This window comes from Arachis duranensis, chromosome 1, assembly GCF_000817695.3.
Source record: "Arachis duranensis cultivar V14167 chromosome 1, aradu.V14167.gnm2.J7QH, whole genome shotgun sequence".
In the NCBI taxonomy this organism is placed as follows: Eukaryota; Viridiplantae; Streptophyta; class Magnoliopsida; order Fabales; family Fabaceae; genus Arachis; species Arachis duranensis.
Genome location: NC_029772.3, coordinates 57,096,770 through 57,120,545, shown reverse-complemented (window position 1 = coordinate 57,120,545; position 23,776 = coordinate 57,096,770). Strand labels below are relative to the sequence as shown.

General features: G+C 33.7%; 1 protein-coding gene and 1 non-coding gene across 9 annotated transcripts in view; both read right to left on the bottom strand.

Moving 5' to 3' along the window:
• LOC107490235 (uncharacterized) overlaps positions 1-12,200 on the bottom strand; it is an 18,728-nt gene extending 6,528 nt beyond the window's left edge. Inside the window, exons 1-8 of one of the 8 annotated variants that reach the window (XR_008002700.1) lie at positions 12,100-12,200; positions 11,640-11,914; positions 11,046-11,174; positions 10,859-10,918; positions 10,635-10,789; positions 10,422-10,501; positions 10,197-10,332; positions 8,906-9,842 (exon numbers count right to left, since the gene is read on the bottom strand). Coding sequence is in view for 1 of the 8 variants with exons in the window: in XM_052254330.1 (XP_052110290.1) it covers positions 9,734-9,842; positions 10,197-10,332; positions 10,635-10,789; positions 10,859-10,885 (427 nt within the window). In the remaining 7 variants the exon portion in view is untranslated. Of the gene's footprint in view, positions 1-8,905; positions 9,843-10,196; positions 10,333-10,421; positions 10,502-10,634; positions 10,790-10,858; positions 10,919-11,045; positions 11,175-11,639; positions 12,080-12,099 lie in introns of those variants that run through there. The other 7 variants (XR_008002698.1, XR_008002697.1, XR_008002699.1 and 4 more) reach the window with 7 other exon arrangements.
• Positions 12,201-21,748: 9,548 nt separating this feature from the next.
• On the bottom strand, positions 21,749-21,855 carry LOC127743002 (small nucleolar RNA R71). The gene has a single exon (XR_008004334.1). It is a non-coding gene; the product is annotated as a small nucleolar RNA R71 (small nucleolar RNA).
• Between the last annotated feature and the right edge of the window lie 1,921 nt (positions 21,856-23,776).

The window sequence follows — 23,776 nt, the reverse complement described above, 5'->3', positions numbered from 1 at the left end:
TATTTTAATATCATAAAAAATAAATAAATATTAAAATTATTTAATTTTATGTTTATACTTTTCTACTATTTAATTAGAATTTATTAAAAAATCAAATATTTTTTTATATGATAAATGTGAAAATTAAAGGGGGAAAATAAAAGAATATTGTAAAATAAATAAATATAATAGATATAAAATAAAAAAGCGTGAATAGAGAACTCCATTAATAGTATTCTCTAACTTTTGTATTTCATTATCTTTTTGTTCATTCATAATATACTTATTTATAGGCATACACCAACAATTCTGAGGGAGCCTTACTTGATATTGATACATGATCTGATTTCCATGATCGACTATATATATGTGATTTTGATATATAGTTTGAATTTTAAGATTGACCAAATTTATTATGTGGGGTATTGACTTTCATAACACTTCCCTTTATATGTCGATAAGGATATGCCTCATTAAAATTTTATTAAAAAAATTATTAAAAAAATTTTAATAAAAAAATTATAATATCCCTTATGATAAGAATTGTTTTATTAAAAATCTGTAAGTATAATACCCACACTTTAATTGGTCTTAGAATCACTCACTCATATAAATGACGCTATCATATTTTTCATCTCTCAACTTCACTAACACTCATGAAATAATAGAATAAAAAAGGATTTCACATAATCATATCTTTTTTCATTTCATGGAACATACAATACACAAGGCATATGTATCTTTATATAGGCATTGCTTTCTACTAAAATAATAATTTATAAATCACAAATCAATTTTGTAATGACTACCATTTCATGAGTTGGCTTTATGAATCATCTTTCAATTTGTATTCATGTAGTTTCTATAATCTTCTAATTTCAATTCAATTTGATTTTGAATTCTTCAATGTTGTAGAATGTTGTAGTTATACTACTCTCTTGAATGTTCTCAAAAATCTTCAAGCTTCCAACATCTTCTAGTAAATAGATGATTATTGTTTTCAACTCAAACTTTGCTTCTTCAATTCTTTAACCTGTAGGATTACCATGTGTTCATAACACGCAGCGGAAGAAAAGAAGGTAATCCTAAAGATCTATTTTTGTGTTTAAACTTTATTCCAATAATAATATATAGATCAGATCTAAATACCTTTAGACGCTTTAGTAAAAACTTTATTATTCGATTGTACAAAGACTCTATGCGTATCCACACCGAAACCAACATTTTGCTGTCAACTCTTTGACCAATGGATATCTGATCTAAATTGAGAACCTCTTTGCAACTCTTTGCACACCATAAAATTCTTCTCCAAGAATTAGGCTCACATACATTTATGTGTATAGAGGTAAAGGAATAAAACTTTTGTTATTCTCTCTTTATTCTCGTTACTTTTCTGTACTCTTGACGTACATATATATAGTATGAGATTTGTTACTAATTTTTAATTTTGATTCTCAATTCAAATTTAAATCATATCTTGAAATTCCAAATCTGAATCATTCAAATTTTATGAATCATATCATAACTCAATTTGAAAATAGAATCAGTTAGGATCTCATCCAAATTCAGAAATAGAATAACTAATTATTCTCAAATCTCATTTAATATTCTCAATTATCATACTATTATTATATTCTTGGTGCTAGCAAAGAATATAATAATATTCCATTTGAATTAATATAATTATTTATTTGATCAAATCAAAATAATAATTAAATAATTCTATAGCAAAGGTTAGAACACTCGTTAGTGTGTGACCCCATAGGTTCAATACTAAGCGGGTAGTAAATTAGTCGTACTAAATTTACTAATCAATGTTGGCGTCTAGCAACACTCCTCAACGACCCGATAGTATGACGTAACATATTTTTACTAAGAACCTTAGAAGAACAAAGTATAATTTCTTCCATCTTTTCAGCTCTTGGTTAACCCTTAGAGTATGGTTTAATTGTCAAACTCTAACATGTTACCATTATTATAATGAACTGTGAATGACCTAAGAAACTCATTTCTTCATTCATTCAATCTCCTTGACCAAGGTTTTATTCATCTCATTCATTATAATCATAGAGCCCAAACTCTTTACCGAGAGTTGACGGATTCCTTATTGACTGATCATTAATTCTACAAGTATTTAAATCATACCCAATATCCATTCAACTAGCATCCTAGGGTATTAGGTGTCCGGAATCAAAGTATAATAAATACGTTGTTAATTACTATGATAGTCGCAGGTCAAAGGAAACTCTATTATTATGTTCATCTTGAGAATTTCCTATTGACAAATATGCGTCAATTATAACCATTAGGAATTCTCAAAGTGAGTCAATTCAATGGTCATATTTTTATATGCACCATCTATATATATAATTTAATAAATGAGATCTATTAATCTTCATCCAATGAAGACCATTATATATATATATATATTGATCTTTCCGAATTATTAATGTCCTTTTTAATAATCCTATGACCAAGAACAATTTAGATTAAATTATAAAAGATTTATCTCTCAATATTATGATCACTATCACAATGATAAATCTCTAAATTTAATCAAGGACCTTATTATATTAACATTTTAATATAATAACAATAACAAATTATTTGACACATGATTGATTGAATTGTGGTCATACTCCTTATTCCCAACATAACCATGTTTCATGAAGATTCTAGTTCATACAAGTTGATTTAAAATTTTTAATCAACATTGCCTCCCTTAAATCAAACTTGCAGAATTAATCATTCCAAGCATCTTCTTCAATTTGGAAAATAACTCGGTCTTTAATGGCTTTGTAAATATATCAGCAACTTGTTCTTCAGTTGAACAATACTCGATCACAACTTCTTTCTTATTTACCAACTCTCTGATTTTATGAACCCGAATATCAATATGCTTCGATCTTCCATGGAATACTGGATTTTTGCAAAGTGCAATAGCTGACTTGTTATCGCAAAATATTGTTGTTGGAGTACTTTGTTTCTCGTTCAATTCCTCAAGAATTCTTCTTAGCCAAACTACTTGTGTTGCACAACTTGTTGCTGCTATATATTCTGCTTCTGCTGTAGATAGTGCTACTACTGGTTGTTTCTTTGACGACCATGAAATTGCACCAGAACCAAGATGAAATATAAACCCTGAAGTACTTTTTCTTGTTTCTATATCTCCGGCCCAATCACTGTCAGTGTAGCCAACAAGGTTTATTTTATTAGTATTCTCATAATAAATTCCATCATTTAAAGTACCTTTAATATATCGAAGAATTCTCTTTGCCGCTTGCAAATGGTTGGTACAAGACTCCTCCATAAATCTGCTAAGCAAACCAACTCCAAACACAATATCTGGTCTAGTTGCAGTCATGTACCTTAGACTTCCAATCAAGCTTTTGTAGTATGTGGGATTTACTGCTCCTCCTTTATCTTCTCTCAGCAATTTAAACTTCTCTTCGACTGGAGTAAAAACTGGTTTTGAGTGCTCCATTTGAAATTTCTTCAAAATATCATTTGCATATTTCTTCTGAGAAATGAAAATTCCATCATCTCTTTGAACTACTTCAATGCCAAGAAAGTAAGACATCAAACCTATATCTGTCATTTCAAAGTGCTTTATCATAGCCTCCCTGAATTCTACAATTATCTTCAAATTATTGCCAGTAAAGATTAAATCATCAATATAAAGACACACGATCAAGATATCTCCAGGTTCAACGAACTTGATATAAAGAGTATGTTCAAATGGACATCTTTTGAAACCATTCTGAGTAAAATAAGAATCAATCTTCTTGTACCACGCTCTTGGTGCTTGCTTTAACCCGTACAAAGCTTTCTTCAATTTGTAAACTTTATTTTCTTTTCCAAAAACTTCATATCCTGCAGGTTGCTCAACATACACTTCTTCTTCTAAAGTGTCATTTAGAAATGCAGACTTAACATCCATTTGATGTATCTTCCACTTATTTTGAGCCGAGAGTGAAATAATCATACAAATAGTGTCTAATCTAGCAACAGGAGCAAATACTTCAAAATAATCGATACCTGGCTTTTGTTTATATCCCTTGGCAACTAATCTTGCTTTGAAACGATCAACTTCACCATTGGGTTTGTACTTAGTCTTGTAAACCCACTTTACTCCAATCGACTTCTTATTTACTGGTAAATCTATCAGCAACCATGTGTCATTTTTCTCAATGGCATGAATCTCCTCATCCATTGCTTTCTTCTAATTGTTGTCTTTAAAGGCTTCTTCAAAGTTCAACGGCTTACAATCTGAAAATAAAGCAAAATTTATGATTTCTTTATCGAACGGATCGTTGTCATTGCCAATTTCATAATCTGCTAATCTAGCAGGTAGTCTCCTCTCTCTTTGAGGTCTTCTAGATGATTCTGGTTGTTCGGTTGCATCCGGTTGTCTTTCTTCTTCATCATCACATGTATTTGAAATTACAATCAGATGCTTTTCTGTCTTTGTGTCCTAGTCCCACATGGCTTTCTCGTCAAATGTCACGTCTTTGCTGATGATTACTTTCTTTGTTTCTGGATTGTACAACTTGTATGCTTTTGAGTCTGTGCTATAGCCAATAAAGATACACTTCTCGCCTTTGTCATCTAACTTCTTCCTTAATTGATCTGGTACATGGGCATAAGTGATACACCCAAAGATTCTGAAATGATGAATGAAAGGCCGCTTTCCACTCCAAATTTCCTCTGGAGTTTTATCACGAACACTCTTTGTTGGACACCTATTTAAAATATGAACTGCTGTTGCGACTGCTCCTGCCCAAAACTCTTTAGACATTTGTTTTGACTTGAGCATGCATCTGACCATATCCATGATGATTTTATTCTTTCTTTCACCAACTCCATTTTGTTAAGGAGTGTATCTAGTTGTTAGTTGGTGTTGAATTCCGTGTTGCTTAAAGTATTCTGAACATGCAAGATATTCTGTTCCTCTGTCTATTCTGAGAATTTTGATTTTACAGCCACTTTGTTTTTCGACAAACGCCTTGAATGTCTTAAAGACATCACATGCTTCTGATTTTTTCTTCAGAAAGTATACTCATGTATATCTACTAAAATCATCAATAAAAGTGATAAAGTACCTGCTACCACCATTACTTGAAACTTCTATAGATCAGAGATCTGAATGCACAATTTCAAGTAATCTTCTAGCTCTCCAAGACTTTCCTATAGGAAATGGATCTCTATGCTTCTTTCCCAATTGACAAATCTCACAAACACAATTGGGAATATGAATCCGTGGTAGACCAGAAACAAGTCTTTTTCTTGACAGATAGTTTAGGCCAGAAAAATAAAAGTGCCCAAACCGCATATGCCACAACCAGTTATCATCAAGTATCACAGAACTCATGCAAGAGGGATTAACATGTTGAATTTTTAACGGAAACATTCTGTTTGAAGTCATCTTTACTTTATCAATGAACCTTCCATTGTTGTCAAATACAGTGCAATATCCATGATAAGTTATCATCTTATATCCCTTCTCAGATAATTGCCCCATACTCAGTAAATTGCAATCAAGTTCAGGAGCATAAAAACCATCAGAAATATAACTCAGAGAACCATCTTTCAATCTAATTAGTATGTTCCCTTTTCCTTCAATAGGGATCTTTGTACTATTACCAAACTTCAATAATAGTTTAACTGAATCATCTAATGAAGAAAATAACTCCTTTCTACCAGACATATGATTACTGCAAGCATTATCCAAGTACCATATATTTTCATCTTCAGCACATGAATTACTTGTAAAAAATAAAGTCTGAGTACCTGGATTGTCATCAGTATTTTGATGTTGATTTTCTGCAACGTGTGCTTGATTATTATTCACCATTTTGAATCTGCAATATGCTGCTTTGTGTCCATACTTTCCACAATGAAAGCAATTGAAATTGGTTCTTTCTTGATAAAAATTACCTCGACCTCTTCCTCGGTTGACAGGCCTGAAATTTGTTCCACCTCTTCCTTGATTAGGTGGTGTAAAATTATTGTAACTTCCTTGGTTATAATTGAAACGACCTCTACCTCTGAAACTTCCTCTGCCTCTACTTTGAAAATTGAAACCATGACCTCGTCCTTCTTTTGTATGACTTAATGCTGCAACATTGTTTAAATTCACTCGACTTTTCAGGGCTTCCTCGATTGACTTTTCTGAATTCTCCAGTATTCTACTGATGTGGCTTTCCATGGTTCCTTGCAACTCTGCAATCGTCATGATATCCATATCGTGAGACTCTAGTATCGTAGTCACCACATGGTCATACTTCATCGGCATGGTGCGAAGAATTTTCTCCACCACTTTGCTATCGGGTATATCTTCTCCATAGACTCTCATCTTATTGACAAGGTCTGTAACACGAGTAAAATATTGCTCAACAGTTTTTGAACTAAACATCTCGTACATTTCATATTCTCTTCTCAAAGACTGTAGCTTTGCTTTCTGAGCTTTTTCTACACCTTTATATGACAGCTTCAACGTGTTCCATGCTTCTTTTGCACTTTTAGCATTTTCTATTTTGCCAAACACCGTATAATCTACTCCTTGATGAATTTGAGATAGCGCCAATTGATCTCTCCTCTGTTGGGTAGCATCTGCTCCTTCTTGCAAACCCGGTTCAATGAAATTTCATAGGTTCTGGGCCTTCAAATGGGCAGACATCAAAGTCTCTCAATAACTATAATCAAATTTTCCATCTAACTTAGGACCGGACCATACAATATTGAAAGTGTTTGTCATACCGATTCTATGAATAAACAACTATGTAAGAACTCTTTCACACCTCACAAACTCTGAAACACCCAGCGCTGGATTAACCAGCTCTGATACCAAATGTAAATATAATACCCACACTTCAATTGGCCCTAGGATCACTCACTCATATAAATGACGCTATCATATTTTTTATCTCTCAACTTCACCAACACTCATATGAAATAATAGAACAAAGAAGGACTTCACGTAATCATATCTTTTTTTCATTTCATGGAATATACAATACACAAGGCATATGTGCCTTTATATAGGCAATGCTTCCTACTAAAATAATAATTTATAAATCACAAATCAATTTTGTAATGACTACCATTTCATGAGTTGGCTTCATGAATCATCTTTCAACTTGTATTCATCTAGTTTCTATAATCTTCTAATTTTAATTCAATTTGATTTTGAATTCTTCAATGTTGTAGAATGTTGTAGTTGTACTACTCTCTTGAATGTTCTTCAAAAATCTTCAAGCTTCCAACATCTTCTAGTAAATAGATAATTATTGTTTTCAACTCAAACTTTGCTTCTTTAATTCTTTAACCATGTTTCATGAAGATTCTAGTTCATGCAAGTTGATTTAAAATTTTTAATCAACAAAATCTTATAAAAAAATTCAATAAAACAAAAATTTGACGAAGAAAAAAATTATACAATTTCTCCTTCTTGACGACATTATTCAAAATTTTAAAATTATCACTTCTAATTTGATATACCAATAATCTTTTAAGGAAGATCTTAGAAGTGAATTTGTGAATAAATCTGTCAGATTATTATTTGATTTTAAAGATCATAAGTGAAGAGAAATTTAGAGAAAATACGTTTTATTCAGTTACTTTTAATATATCCACCCTTAAGTTGAACAATGCATGTTGTATTATTGATGAGGGCTAAAGACCAATTTAGAATTTTACAAGTTTAAAAGTTTAAAGGCGTCGTAGATATAATCCTAAACCGACAACAAACACTGTCAAAATTTAGTGAAAATGTCACAAATTCAAAATAAATACCGAAAGTTTTAATCTCGGATCTTCTCCCTTGGACTTGATCATTGGCTATGAAAATCGGGATTTAAACGCAATTATGCAATTACGCAACTAAAGGAGCAATAATTAAAATAACGACTACACTAATAAGTAACTAAATTGAACTAGAAATATTTATAGAAATAAACTAACAAAGAGGTGAAATTCAAGTGCTTAAAGGGTATTGGTTAGGGTTGAGAGTCAAGGATTCATATCCTTGTCATTAACTATAAATATGGCTATTATTAAGAGTTAATCCTACTTTGTCAACCTCTAAATTATTACAAAAAACATCGTTAAAATTGATGGCCAAATCGACGGCTAGACCGTCGATAATATTAAAAATTGACAGAAAAACAGACGGCAGCAGTAGTCGCTATTAAACTTGTCAATTTTACAAAATTCTAATAAAATCGACGGCTTGTCTAGTCGTCGATAATAATTTGATAAAATCGACAACATTTTCGTCTATAATATGAGTTTGAAAATTTTACCTTTTAACTAAAATCGACAACGTTGCCGTCGATATTATTATATAAAATCAACGACATTTTTGTCGATATTTGATTCAATAAAATCGACCATATTTCCGTCTATAATGAGTTTGTGAATTTTGCCTTCTTAATAAAATCGACAACATTGCCATCGATATTATTATATAAAATCGACAACATTTTTATCAATATTTGATTCAATAAAAGCGACACAATGACCGTCAATTTAATTGTTTAGATACCGATAAATTCTTTGTCTATATTTTTTTATTTGTCTATTTTAAATTTAAAAAGCGACAACGCTGTCGTCGATTTTAATAGTTATATTTTTTAATTATTTTTCTATTTGAAAAATAATAAACAATTAATGTAAATAAAATTTACACAAAATATTAGATAACAAGACAAATAAACTTTTAAATACAAAAATAAAATTTATACTAAATATTAGATAATAAATTTACAAAGTTATCAAAATAATAAATAATCTTCTAGTATAAAGAAATTTGTTTAGATAATAAATTTACAAAGTTATCAAAATAATAAATAATCCTTTAGTATAAAGAAACTTGTTCAATATTATATAATAAATGGGCATTAAATTAAAACTTCTTCAATGAAACTTTAGAGTCGTACCATTATTCAAAGTAGTGTATGTATTGAATAATAATTGAATAACTAAGAAAATAAATATTTGACAGGAAAGCATGTAAAAAATCTAGTCCTATTCTAGCTAGGAATTAAGCTAAGAGGATATGTAAAGAATGGAGCGAAGAAGAATCAACATTAGACTTGAGGAGGTGCTTGCAATGGAGAAAGAAAGAAGAAGCTAATTAATTAACATGAAGAGTAGAATGGAGAAATGGAACAACATATAGAAATTATATTGGTGGACATAAATGGGACCTCTTATATATTTTCTTCCCCTCATTTTATATGTGCTGGTGCTGCAATACATGCCCTCTTATATACTTCATGTTCTGCATAGTTCTAAAATCTTGCTATATATTATTCAATCCCTTAAGGCCTTAGTGTGAAACTTCACTGTATTCCACTTAATGGCTTCACTCAAATTATAAAAAACTAATGTATTATATGTTGTAATTAGTCAAAACATATTTAGTAGTTGCATATCAAATAAGAACAAGGAATCCAGCTAGAGAACTAGAATTAACTATGACATGGTCTGTTTGAGGTTCAATTAACCATCATTAATTTAAGATTTATTTATTCTTTCTTTCAATTAAACATCTACTGTTAATTGGTACGGAGGTGGTAGAATTATTCAAAGAAGAAGGGCCACTGCCCACTCCTCTGTCCTGGTTGTTATATAATGCTACTTTTTTTAAAATTTATTCTTATGTAAAAAAATTTTGAAATTTTGCTAAATTTTTTTCCCAATAGAAAAACTTCATTTCGAGAATGAAACAAGAGCAATGCAAGGAAAAAACCTGTTAACAGCAAAAGAAGAACATCGCAACTACAAAGCACCAGAGAGATCACTTCTTGCTTGGGGCGAAAAATCCACTCAGTTCCTATGGCTAAGGTAGCATAACCTGCCTAAAATGTAAAGAAACAACAAGCCAACTCACTCAGTAATTTGAACGAACACAAGATATGCATAACAACTCAAACAACTTTTTCAATTCAACCAAAACATCAATGCCTGCCAAATCAATCAGCCAACAACCGATTAATTAAAACAAAGAACAAATTTGAACTTGGCAGTAACATGCAATAAAAAACACTTTCAAAAACCCTTGCAGGCTTGCGGTGAGCGAATATATCATTTATCATTGCCTAAAAATAACTGCACAATTTAGTCAAATCATTTAACTGCACGAGTTTTCACTTAGCACAAGACTATGCTAGTTTTCAATGTTATAATAATCACTTATTTGGACAATTACATACCCACATGATAAGACTTTTTTGTGAGCTATCCAAAGCTTGTCTTCCAGTAATTAGCTCCAATAATAGCACACCGTAAGCATATACATCAGTTTTCTCATCTACTATTCCATGCATGAAGAATCCAGGGATAAGGTACCTGTTAGTGACAACAAATCAGAATCAAAGGGTTAAGTACACTACTATCTACAAAGAATATACTAAGAAACTTGTTATAAATGTATAGACCCGAATGTGCCTTCTACTTTGGAAACAGTATGGTGAGTCCATAGGTCAGGTAACCACTTTGCTAGGCCAAAATCAGATAACTGGAGATTGAATCAGAAAAAGAAAATTAAGATTATGTAACTAATGTGATCTAGAAGCATAAGAAATTCTGAAGTTAAAAACACACACATATATTTATACACAAATACATAGTAATTATTTTTTATGCTCGACCTGAGGCTCAAAAGTCTCAGAGAGAAGAATATTAAAAGCCTTGATATCCTTGTGAATGATCCTTCTTTGACATCTCTCATGAAGATAGCAAAGTTCCTCGGCAGTTCCCAAAATAATCTTAAATCTGAGACTCCAATTGAGCTTCTCTCATGGCCCTGATGATGAACAAAGTAGTAAGAAACCAAAAATGTTGTAATAAATAAAGATCCATATATAGTGCATACCATAAAGTACGGATGATAAGCTGCCATGTGGAGGGAGCTTCATGCAATATATCAAGGAACCTAAGAAACAAAAAAAACGAAAAAAGAATCGTTTATCATTGCCTAAAAATAACAACATAACGTGAAATTGAAGATAAAAGGGGTTAAACTAAGTGAATCTGAACCAAATAAATTAGTTGTTACTGACATTGCATTCTCTTCAGCCGAGGTGGCAAGGGGAAAAGCATATCTCTCAGTCGACTACTGTGGAAAGAGAATGTTACCAGATGGTGCTTAGAACCATGCTAAAGACATATAACAGGTAAAACCAAAGCAGCTGCAGGGAAGAATCAGAAAATATGAGATATGGAGCAAGCATATTACAAGATATGAAGCTTCTACACAAGGTTATTAAAAACGGATGAAATTTTCTATAAGAAAACCAGAAAACATAAATTCGAAAATACACTCTGGAATTTGTCATGCCGAGCTAGATTCCACATTAACAAAAGTAAAATAAACAACAAATTAGTAAATCAGAGCATAAATTCACCAAAATAAATGTCAAATCAAATAGGAATCCTATCAAAATTTTTCATTGAACAAAACTTGAGACTCTGTCAATCACTTTAAAGGCTAACAACAATAACATGCATTTATTATGATGTAACTAAATTCACCAAATAATCAATGGAATCACATGTTCAAATGCATTATTCTAAACCTGTTAAAATTGATTTCAACCCTATGCAACTAAATCATTAGTCCAAACAGCAACAAGATGTAAAAATAATTAAATTACCGAAGTTAGGTTTCCTTAAAGATCATGAAAAAGACACGTTTCTTCAGCATCTTGAGTTTTTTCTTGGCGCTCAACATAGTGGTTCCATACTCCTTCTTTTCGTCCCTGTAATACTGCACATGCCCTGAATCACTGAACCTGCAGCAACAATGCACCACCGCCTTTTCTCTCATCCTCACCGGCACCATAACACAACCACCACCACCACCACGACGGGAACTCATGTGCATAGAAAAGGACGGGCACGTGAAATTCCTTAGAACGGCGCCTGAAATCTCCATCGTTGACGGTGAGAACTAATTAGGAACAAAATTCTCCTTTTCTCTTTTCTGTAATTTTCTATTTGATTATGCTAATTAGGTTTAACAAACAGCAAATTCAGAATTTCATGATGAAAATAGTAGATACAAAAATTGTAAAAATAAATAAAATAATTAGAGAGAGACAGAGAGGAACTTACAAGAAGTTGCGACAGCTACGTGCTATGGCGACGGGTTCACAGCGACGACGACCGGCAAAGACGTTGCAACGACGAGCCTGTGGAAGAAGAAGAGCTTACATAGCAGCTCTGCTCTCAGGCGAAGGACTGCGGGTTTTCTCAGGAGTCAGAGAAGAAGAAGCTCTGCTCTTTGCCTCTCTCCATGACCGTGACTCCATTCTGGTCTCTACTCTCGGTCGTTGGAGAAGAAGAAGAAGCGTCACTCTAGATCTGAAGATTTGGAGTTAAATTTTGGGAAGATGAGTGAAGCGAGTAGGGACGCGGGAAACAAACGCGGGAGTAGTTTTTTGTTGATAAAAATTGACTGCTATTTTGTGGATTTTATTTAAAATAAAATTCAACGCTCTATTCGTCTATTTTATATAATAAATCTATACCGTCCGTTCAGTCTAAAAAATAGATCTCTATCATCTAAATTTATTGACAACATGGACTGTCGATATTTTAATTATTAAAATAGACAACTCGTCCGTCGATTTTAAAAAAATAAAAATTCCGACTCCAATTTCGTCGGTAATATGACGATAGTAGCGAGGGCTTAAAAAATTATCAAATAATAGACGACATTGTCGTCAATTTTAATATTTTATTTTTAATCATTCCTTTTTCATTTTATCGACGACAAGCCGTTGAAAAATATCGACGGAAAATTTAACCGTCAAATTTTGGTGTAGATAATTACACTATTTCTTGTTGTAAATATTGAGGAAAGTCAGGTAGTCATAATTAATCTTAATTCACAAATCTTAACTAACATACTAATTGAATTTAGTAAAAGATTAACGTTAGTGAAAACAAGATCAACTAACAAATCTAAATTACCAATTAATATTGGACATTAATGACTCAAAGTCATCAAATTCTTTAATTCAAGCCAAGAAAGAAAAAATCTACTCCATAATTAATTGTAAACATTTTATGTATGCATGAAAAAAAAATATCATAAATTTCAAGAAATAGCAAAAAATATAACAATTCACTATTAAAAATTCAACAATAATAACTCAAAGTATGAATAAAACATAAAACATTTGTTTTCCTAATAAAAATGAAGAATTCACAAAGTTCTTAAAATAGTAAAATGAAACAAAGTGACCCAATAAAAAATTTTAAGCAAACTAGTGTAGAAACGTAATAAAACAAGATCAAAACTACAACTAAATAAGATCAAAATCCAAAACTAGAAGTAAAATAAAATAGAAACTTAGAAAACCTAGAGAGAAGTTAAATTTCTCTCATTAATTAGAACTATATATGAGCATCAAAACCTAAGAAAAAATGTAAAAATAGTGAGTATGTGAGTATCCTTCCTTCCCTGTAACATCCTTACTATCAGAACGTTATGTTTCTGCCTGTGCTACTCTAATAGAGCGGATATTACAACGACTTTCATACATGTATGATGATAAAATAGGAGATTTTAACACAAAACGGTATCGCTGTTTTCTTTTTTTGAAAACCCGAAAATACTTTTTTCTTCGTTTTACAAGCATACATACATATAATACCAATCAATGACTTTACACACATACACACACACACACACACACACACACAAGGATCCTTTAAATAAGTAACTTACAAACATTACTCATCATTACAATCATGGCTCCTGTTCCGAGGGTTAGCTGAAACTGTAGGTCGATCTCGGATGAGATCTTCTATACTGGTCGGTGCTAACGTGTCCGGCTGGTGGGAGACGGCCGGAGCTGTTGTGTCCGACTTGTTGGACTTGGTGGTTGTGCTGATTCCTTTGTCCCCGGAGGGTGGGGGGTACCTGCAAGGGACTCTGATGCTTAAGTTAGCAAGGGTATTAAGCAAGTATTGAGTAGAATCAGAGTATGAGTTATACATGGGTGCTCCAGTGTATTTATAATGGTGAGAAGTGACCTTTCTAGATAAGATAAGTTAGTTATCTTATCTTATCTTATCTTTAGGTGAGGTCAGCTTATCTTCAACGGAACCGCATTTATCTCTGTAGGCTGGGATTGCCTCTGGATTTGGGTCGTGTTCCTCTATTTGGACCCTTTATTGGGCTTTCCTGTCGATTTGGCCAAGCTCTTTTGAGAAGAGGTCGGATAGTCTGACCTGAAGAGGTCGGTCGCCTTGTCGCTAAACATCCTGGGTCGGTCAGCTCAACCCAGGGTATGAACAGCTCCTATCCCACTTTACAAAAATATAAATCTCAATAACAAGGTGAGGGAAAAGATATCTATGATAATACAACCATAAAGTGTAGAATTCACGTCATAAGCTGCCTCGTCCGCTTCCTAAAAAGAGAAGTTTGTAAGGAGTGAGAACCTAACCACACGGTCTCATCAGAAAGTTTAGAATTGTCATAAGAGGATATGTAAAAAAGAAAGTTATTTTCAAACGCAGTGATCATCGCTCATCTTATATATGAATCTTTTCAAAAACTATCAGTTACTTATTCAAAATCCAAATTCATATTTCCATGATAAAGTCTTAAAAGTTACTTAAATTGTATGAATGACCAACCTACACCAAGTATAGGTTCATTAAGTCTATACTGAACCAATTTGATTTTTCATACTTTAATAAACCTTAAACATAAATTAATCACGACCTCCGACCCATCACATAATCAATCACAGCCTTTGAATCAAGCAAAATCAATCAATACACAAACCACCACAAGTCAAAGCACGTATCAACTTTTACCAACTTACCAAATTATGGCCTTCGACCCAATCAATCATGGCCTCCAATCCAAAATAATCAAATCTTGGCCTCTGGCTCATAATAGTTTCAAATATCGGCCTCCATCCTCACATATAATCACTTACAAGCCACACACTCCAAACTAAGAAGTCATAATCACAAGCAATCAAACAAACAAACAAACAAACAACCACATAAAGAATAATTATGACAAGTAGTACAATTAGTAGTTACACATATTATCAATTATGCAAACTAAATTAATTATGTACACCTAAATAATTACAAACAAATGCACATGATGTATGTCTGTCCTACTGACCATGAGCTCACGTGTCGGTTAAATTGTTAAAACCCTACCCAAATTTGGTTGGTATCTCCCAGATTAGTCTCTCTATCATGAATCCTCAGGAGGAATAATTCCGTGGGAGAGTGTCCTACCACCTTCTCCTGGAGGTATACTCAGGGGGAATGCTCCGTGGGAGAGTGCCCTACCACATTCTCCTAGATGCCATAAAATTTCGTGGGATAGTAGTACCCTACCACCTTGTAACCAGAGAGAAACGTGGAAAAAATATTCCGAAAAAAAGTGCCCTAGTACTTTCCCCACTTTCAACACACATCTAAAAGAGAATGTGGAAAAAATATTCTGAGGGAGAGTGCCCTATCACCTTCTCCACTCCAAACCAACAATAAAAAATCAAAGTGGGAAAAATATTTTGAGAGAGTGCCCTACTACCTTCCCCACTTTCAACAAACACAATTAAAAGAGGATGTGGAGAGAATATTCTGAAAGAGAGTGCCCTGCTACCTTTTCCACTCCCATACCGCAACTGCATTCCCAGGAGGAATAATTTCGAGGGAGGATGTCTTACCACTTTCTCTACTTTTAACACAATTAAAAGAGGACGTGAAAAAAAATATTCCGAAAGAGAGTGCCCTACCACCTTTTCTACTCCAAACCAACAATCAAAAGAGTAAGTAGGAGAAACATTCCGAGAAAAAATATCCTGCCACCTTCTCCACTTTTAATAGACACAATTAAAAGAGGATATAGGAAAAATATTTTGAGTGAGAGTGCCCTACCACCTTCGCCGCTGTCATACTGCAATCGCATTCCGAGGAGGAATAATTTTGAGGGAGGTGCCCTACCACCTTCCCCAGGAGGCAATGTCATGTCAATACGCAAGTGGGACGAACCTCTAACCTTGATAATCTAGCCATTTAGGCCATCAATAGTTGACATCTATATCTTTCAACAATATCATAAGTTATAAAACTCATTAACCTCAATTCATTACTAATTCACCAAATTCATAAACATGTAAGCGAGACAAAACCACATCTTGACCATGGGTGGAACAAACCGTCATCCCCACAACATCTTCAACATCCCCTTTGAAAATTTTCATATAGAAAATTCAGTTTAATTTATTAAAATCCAACTCCAGTGTATATAAAGTCTTAAAACAATTTATTAGAGTTCATACGAGGTTATATGGATCAAAAAGCTGGTTGGATAGGTTAAAACAATTAAAATTAGTATTTTCTCAAAAAGGACAGTCGTGCGTATGCATGCCTTGTGCGTTTGCATGAGTTCATGATAAACCCCAATTTTGTGGTTTATCTTGTGTTGAATTTAGGGGATTTTATCAACTTATCTCACATTTATTCAATGAAATAGAATGCTTTTGTAATTCTCCCTAATTTTGTACTTAAGAGTGAAAACATGATTTTTAGACCTTTAAATTGCTAATTTTAGTTCATTTTAATTCCGTTCGATACCTTGATATGTTTGTTGAGTGATTTCAGGCTTATAAGACAAGGATTGGATGGAAGAAGTGAAGAGAAAAGCATGCAAAGTGGAGAATTCATGGAGAAATGAGCATTTGGAGGATTCAAGGCCACGCGCATGCGTCATCCACACGTACGCGTGAGAAGCAAATTTGCAAGGCCATGCGCACACGTCACCCACATGTACGTGTGAGGAGGAAATTTTCCAGCGACGCGCACATGTCATCCACATGCACGCGTGACACTGGTCACGTGACCTCATTAAAGGCAACACGCTGGGGGCGATTTCTGAGTTTTCCAGGTCCAAATCCAGCTCATTTCTAAAGCTATTTGATGCAGAATTCAAGATAGGTCTAGGGGGTGCAATTAGATTAGTTTAGGGTCATGCTTTAGGTAGTTTTCTAAAGAGAGAAGCTCCCTCTTCTCTCTAGAATTAGGTTAGAATTAGGTTAACCTCTCTTAGATTTAGGTTTTAATTCTTGTTTTCATCTAGTTTTCCTTGCAATTTCTTGTTTCCACATCTTTTTTCTCTTAGTTTATAGTGTTAATTTCCCTTTTACGTCACTTTTATGTTTATGAACCCTTTGTTGAATTTAGTTTTCATTAATGCAATTTGATGTTTCTTCATGTTATTGTTGCTTTCTTTAATTGTTGATTCTTACTTTTCTTGCATTGCGTAGTTGTAGATTTTATTATTATTGCAATTTTATGATGTTTTTCTTTTATGCCTTCCAAGTGTTTGACAAAATTCTTGGTTAGGCTTTAGAGTAGTTTTTGAGAATTCTTGGCTATGAAAGAGAAATTAGATGCTCTTGAGTCATTAACACCCAACTTATGTTGGTGATCTGGAGTTGTTAGTTAATATTGTTTTCATTGACTCTAATCTCTTGCTAATTCAATTAGTAAGTTGATTAGGACTTTTGGATTGAGATTAATTAGGCCTATTTGACTTTCTTCCTATGTTGAAGATGACATTGTACCTTCTTTTGATGTTGAAGATGACTTAATAGGATTAGCTCTTGATAATTATTGTAATATGATTAATGACTAGAATAGAAAGCCTTAATTCTCAATCCTTACCATGAATGTCTCTTTTTAGCATTTGTTATCTTTAGTTGTTTCCTTTATTTTCTTGCCATTTACTTTTTTGCATCTTTATCAACCCAACCCGTGAAATTCATAACCAATAATTGAGAACTCGATTGTAATTCCTAGGGAGAACGACCTGGGACTAATACTCTTGGTTATCTTTATTGGGTTGGACTTGTGACAACAAAAAATAAACTTTGATTTGAGGATCAATTGTCGATTTGGGCTATGCTCACAATGAAAATATTTTGTTAAATTCCGAACCGGTATAAATCATCACATCAGTTCACTTTTGTGCGTATGCGTGGGATGTATACGAAAAGAAGTCAATTATAGATTTTTCGAAAATTTCAAATCATGCGTACTCATGCCTCGTGCGTATGCATGATTCTGCCCCTGCGTGTATGCATGGATATGCACACGAAAAATTTCAGTTCTATAAAGCATGTCATGCGTACACATGGGTCGTGCGTATGCAGACCCCAACTTTCTACAAGTTTTGTAGGATTCAATTCTAAACCTCAATTTTTCAAAACCCATAACTTTTGGTACAAAATTTATTTTCACTCGTTCATGGACTATTTTGAATATCTTTTAACTATCTTTAATTTAAGATAGATTTCACTTAATTTCACGCTCCGAACACCAAGTTATGACCCATCAAAGTTGGTCAAAAATCCGGTTTTACCAAATTTTACACAATGCTCATTTTGATTACTTTTCAAATCCAATTCAATTTCAAACCATTCCAAATCATTTATAAGCCTTCAGAACACTCAATTTTCAACTCCCAACTATTCCAAGCCTAGTCAACCTAATTCTAACCATGCACACATATAACACTTCTCAAGGCTTATTTGCATTAAAATCATACCACTATTCAACCAAATATCAATCATTTTACTCATTCTCATTTATTCAACAACATATCACATGTAACAACACCCTACCACATAGACTTTTACATTTAAATCGTAAATTAAAGGTGATTTGGTGTTATGACACAAAGCTGAGATATAAATACTTATGTATGGAAAGAAATATTAAATTAGAAGCCTGCAAGAGGATTTAAACCTTGGATAAAAGACAATTCGTCGATTGTTCACACTCGATATATGAGATTGAATAGATTTTAGATATTAAATGTGTTAATAATTGGTATGATTATTGAATAATGGGAATTGAGGAATTGAGGTGTGAAATTTGATGGTTTTAGGTAGAATTGTGTAGATGAAGTAGGTTTGGAATTGGTTGAGTGTAAATATGTAAATGTGATTGGTTTTTGGTCAATTTGATGAGTGAAAACTGCTTTGTCTTATGAACCTTGGAAAAATTGGTGAAATCTAATTTTAGGTAAAAACCAATTTTTGACCAACTTCGACGGTTTGTAACTCGATCCTCGGAGTTGGGAATTCTTCAAAACTAGATTTTTATGAAAATTCATTTATCGATCTTTCCAACGGTTCAAGAATAGTTGAAAACGGAATTTTGTGAAAAATTTAAGAGGTTTTGAAAATTGGACTGAAAAACTGATTTCTGCAACATATCATATTTTCTATTTTCTGATATGGATGCATACGCATGATGCATGAGCATCTTCTCTATCTTTTCCTAGTGAATTTGCATTCAAATTGTTGAGTTTTGATAAAGATTTAATTACCTTTTGCCACTATAAATGCTACTTTGCATTGTTTGCAATTTCTGTTTATTTTAGGTAGCAATCGGATGGATTTGACGGAGTTTTATAGCAGAAAAGGAAGAAAGCGAATGATGCTGTTAACCCCGACCTCCTTCCACTCAAACAGAAATATCTTGAGCTACAAAAGTTCAATTGATGTGATTCTAGCGATATTGAAAAGCTAACTTTCAGAGCTTTCCAACGATATATAATAGTATACCATTTTTTCCATTTTATTTGGCCTTCACGGTGCCAAACTTGAGGTTACTCAAGTTTGTCGCCACACTCAAGTTTCCAATGAAGAATGCACGCTGCCATCTCCAAAGGACTTAAAAGAAAGGCTATGCTACCATCTCCACACCGAACTTGGGTTAATCCAAGTTCGGCGTCAACTCAAGGAAAGCAAGAGAAAGCAACGCTGACTCCTCCACGCCGAATATGAAGAACTTCAAGTTCGGCGCCAACCTTAAACGCAAGTGTGGTCCCCGTGTACGTCCCAAGACTGCATGCAGAATTTAATTAATTTTTTATTAAACTTTTATTTTATTTATAATTAGAAAAGATATTATTTAGTTTAGAAAATATATTTTACATTTATTAGGATTAGATATAAAATGGAAAAGAATCAGCCCTTCGGGCTAATCTAGAATCTCTTCTCTTCTACCTCATTCCGCAATTTACAGTTTTACGAATCCTAGATTTTCTCTCTGAACCATGAGCAACTAAACCTCCACTGTTAAGCTTAGGAGCTCTATCTATTGTATGGATTGATACTATTATTTTTTTATTTTAATTCATGTATTGGTTTATAATTCAAGAATTGTTTTCATTCTTTATTTTATGAATTTGGGTGGAACGAAAGTATGACCCTTGTTCTAATTGAGTTCTTGTATAACTTGGAAAAGTTCTTTACTTGAACAACAGTTTGAAAATAATTTCTCCTAAACTTCTAATTATCTAGACTTAACGGGATACGTGACATATAATTCCCTTATATTTGGGTAATTAGGGTTTTGTGACATATAAACTAGAATTGAACTTCACCCTCTAATTAGAATTAAGTGACCAAGGAATTGGCGGTTAATGAAGGTTAAAGAAGACTAAAAAGGTCTAAGAAATTAGGGTTTAGTCATATATATTTTGCCATGAATTAAATCTTGCATGATTAAAATAGTTAGTAAGAAAAGTCAATCTGGAAAATAGATAAATCTGAAGTCTTAACTGTTTCTCCATATATTGTTCACAACTCTTTTACTGCTTGCTTTTTAATTTTCTGAATTTACTGTGTTAATGCAATTGAGACCCAAACACTATTTTCTACTTGTCTAACTAAGTAAATCATTCAATCATTGTTGCTTAGTCCATCAATCCCCATGGGATCGACCCTCATTCACTTGAGGTACTACTTGGTACGACCCGGTGCACTTGCTGGTTAGTTTGTAGTTATAAATTCCGCACTAACTTTTTGGCGCCGATGCCAGGGATTGACAGTGATTAACAACTATTATTTGTTTGATTGCTTAGATTAGGCATTTTAGTTTTAATTTTGTTTAATTTTAATTAGTAATTTTTGAAAATTAAGCATTTTATTTTCCCTCAATTTCTGAAATTAAGTTTGGTGTTACCTAGTTAATTTTATTTTAATTTTTCTATTTAATTCCCTTGAAAATTTTGAATTTTTCTAGCTTTCTTTTGATCATTATTTTTGAATTTTTCTTGCATTAAGTAGTAAGTATTTTATTTTATTTCTTTACACAGGTTACCTAAATGGGAATTCTCTACACTCTGACATAGAGAATCCCATCTTTTCTTATCTTTTGTCTGTTTATGAGCAGGAACAGGGACAATGAACCTCTGTTAGACTTTGATCCTGAATCCAAAAGGACTTTGAGACGGCGTTTGCAACAAGCAAGACTTTACAAGGCTGCAGAGTCCACCATGGATCATAATCATGCTGCGAATGCCAATATGGCAAATCTGAATGAGAATGAGTAACCTAGAAGAGTGCTTGGCTCCTACACTACTCCTAATGCAGACCTTTATGGCAAAAGTATTGTGGTGCCTCCTATAGCTGCAAATAACTTTGAACTGAAGCCACAACTAGTTACTCTTGTGCAACAAAAATGCCATTATCATGGACTTTTTCAGGAAGACCGGAATCAATTTATTTTTGATTTTCTGCAGATTTGTGATACTGTGAAGACCAATGGAGTGAATCTTGAGGTATACAAACTCATGCTCTTCCCATTTGCTGTGAAGGATAGAGCAAAGCTATGGTTAGATTCTCAACCCAAGAAGAGTCTGGATAGTTGGGATAAGGTTGTCACTGGATTTCTGACTAAATTTTTTCTACCTCAAAAGCTGACTAAGCTAAGGGTGGAGGTTTATACTTTCAGACAGAAAGATGGTGAGACCCTTTATGATGCTTGGGAGAGATTTAAGCTACTGACTAGGCAATGTCCTCTGGACATATTCTCTAGATGGACCCAGCTGGATATCTTTTATGAGGGCTTATGTGAAATGTCCAAGATGCACTTAGATAATTCTGCAGGTGGTTCTTTGCACATGAAGAAGACACCAGAGGAGACTAATGAGCTTACTGAGTTGGTTGCTAACAACCAATACTTATATTCCTCCAACAGGAATCATGTGAACTCTGAGATTCTTAGAAGAGATGTGTTTTGGAAGTGGAAGTTGTGGATGCTCTTCTTGCTCAGAACAAACTTTTATCTCAGCAAATAAGTCTAATTACTCAACAGTTGAGTGGAATACAAATTTCAGTTGTCAACATTCAGAATGCATCTCAAGAGGTCCCTTATGACATGCCAAGTAATTTTATGCAAAATGAGAATTATGATTATGCTCAATCTCCTTCTGATCAGGTCAATTACATGGGAAGTGATCCTAGAAACCCCCAATAATGACCCATACTCTAAGACCTACAATCCGGGGTGGAGAAATCATCCAAATTTTAGGTGGAGAGACCAACCTCAAAGATCTCAAAATTTCAACAATAATTCTCAATGCGATTTTCAATAGAATAATTTTAATGACCACTAGTTTCAGTCATCTCAGCAAGCAACTTCTCAGTCCCAGAAGAACACTGATTTGGAAGCAATATTGGCAAGCTTTATACAAGAAACCAAAGCGTCAATCAAGAGCTTGGGGGTTCAGATGAGTCAATTAGCCACAAAAGTTAATGAAATTGATCAGAGGACCACTAATAGCCTTCCTGATAACACAATTCCAAATTCAAGAGAGGAATGCAAGGCTATCACCTTGATAAGTAGACAAGTGGCAAGTACGGAAGAACAAGTTAATGAGGAGCCAGTTGAAAAATAAGCTCCAGAGAGAAGAAAGAGGAGGTGGAACACGCCCCTCCTAGGCGTGCAGATAATCCATTCCCAGTCTCTCTTGACACTCATCCTACATTACCTAAGGCACCTAAGTACAAGTCTAAAATGCCATATCCTCAGAGACTTCAAAAGGAGACCAAGGACAAGCAGTTTTCAAAGTTCTTGGAAGTTTTCAGAATGTTACAAATTAATATTCCTTTTGCTGATGTTTTGGAGCAAATGCATCTCTATGTTAAATTCATGAAGGAGTTGTTGTCAAAGAAGAAGCCTTTAAAGGGAGATGAGACAATGGTCTTGACTAAGGAATGTAGTGCCATAATTTAGAATAACTTGCCAAGGAAGATGCCAGATCCAGGAAGCTTTCAAATTCCTTGTACCATTGGGAGCACCACCTTTGAGAAAGCGTTATGTGATTTGGGAGCAAGTATCAATTTAATACCCTTGTCTGTGATGAAGAAGTTACAAATCCAAGAGGTATAATCCACAAGGATAGCATTACAGATGGCAGACAAATCTATAAAGCCTGCATATGAATTAGTGGAGAATATCTTAGTCAAAGTGGGTAAGTTCTTCCTCCCATCATATTTTTTTATTCTTGACACGGGGGAGGATGAGAATGCCTCTATAATCCTGGGAAGACATTTTCTAGCAACTGGGAGAGCTCTAATTGATGTAGAAGTGGGTGAATTAGTGCTTAGAGTACATGATGAGCAACTAGTCTTTCATGTATTCGAAGATGTACATTTACCAGGTGAAGGAGAGAGGTGCATGCTGACTGAGCTTATTGATCCAAACCTTCAAAAGCCCCCTGATGATGCACCACAGAATCTGCAGCTCAAACATCCCTTGGTGACAATCAACAGACTTCTCCCTGACATCAAACCTATGTGGTGTTGGGAATGCATCATCCACCAAGAGAGAGGGTCCTAAAAAGAAAGTACCCAGAGGATGGAGAAACAAAAAGATCCCCACTAAAAAGTTTCTCCCCATGAATGAAGGCGGTGTTGACTAGCAATCCAGTGTGTACTTATACAGTAAA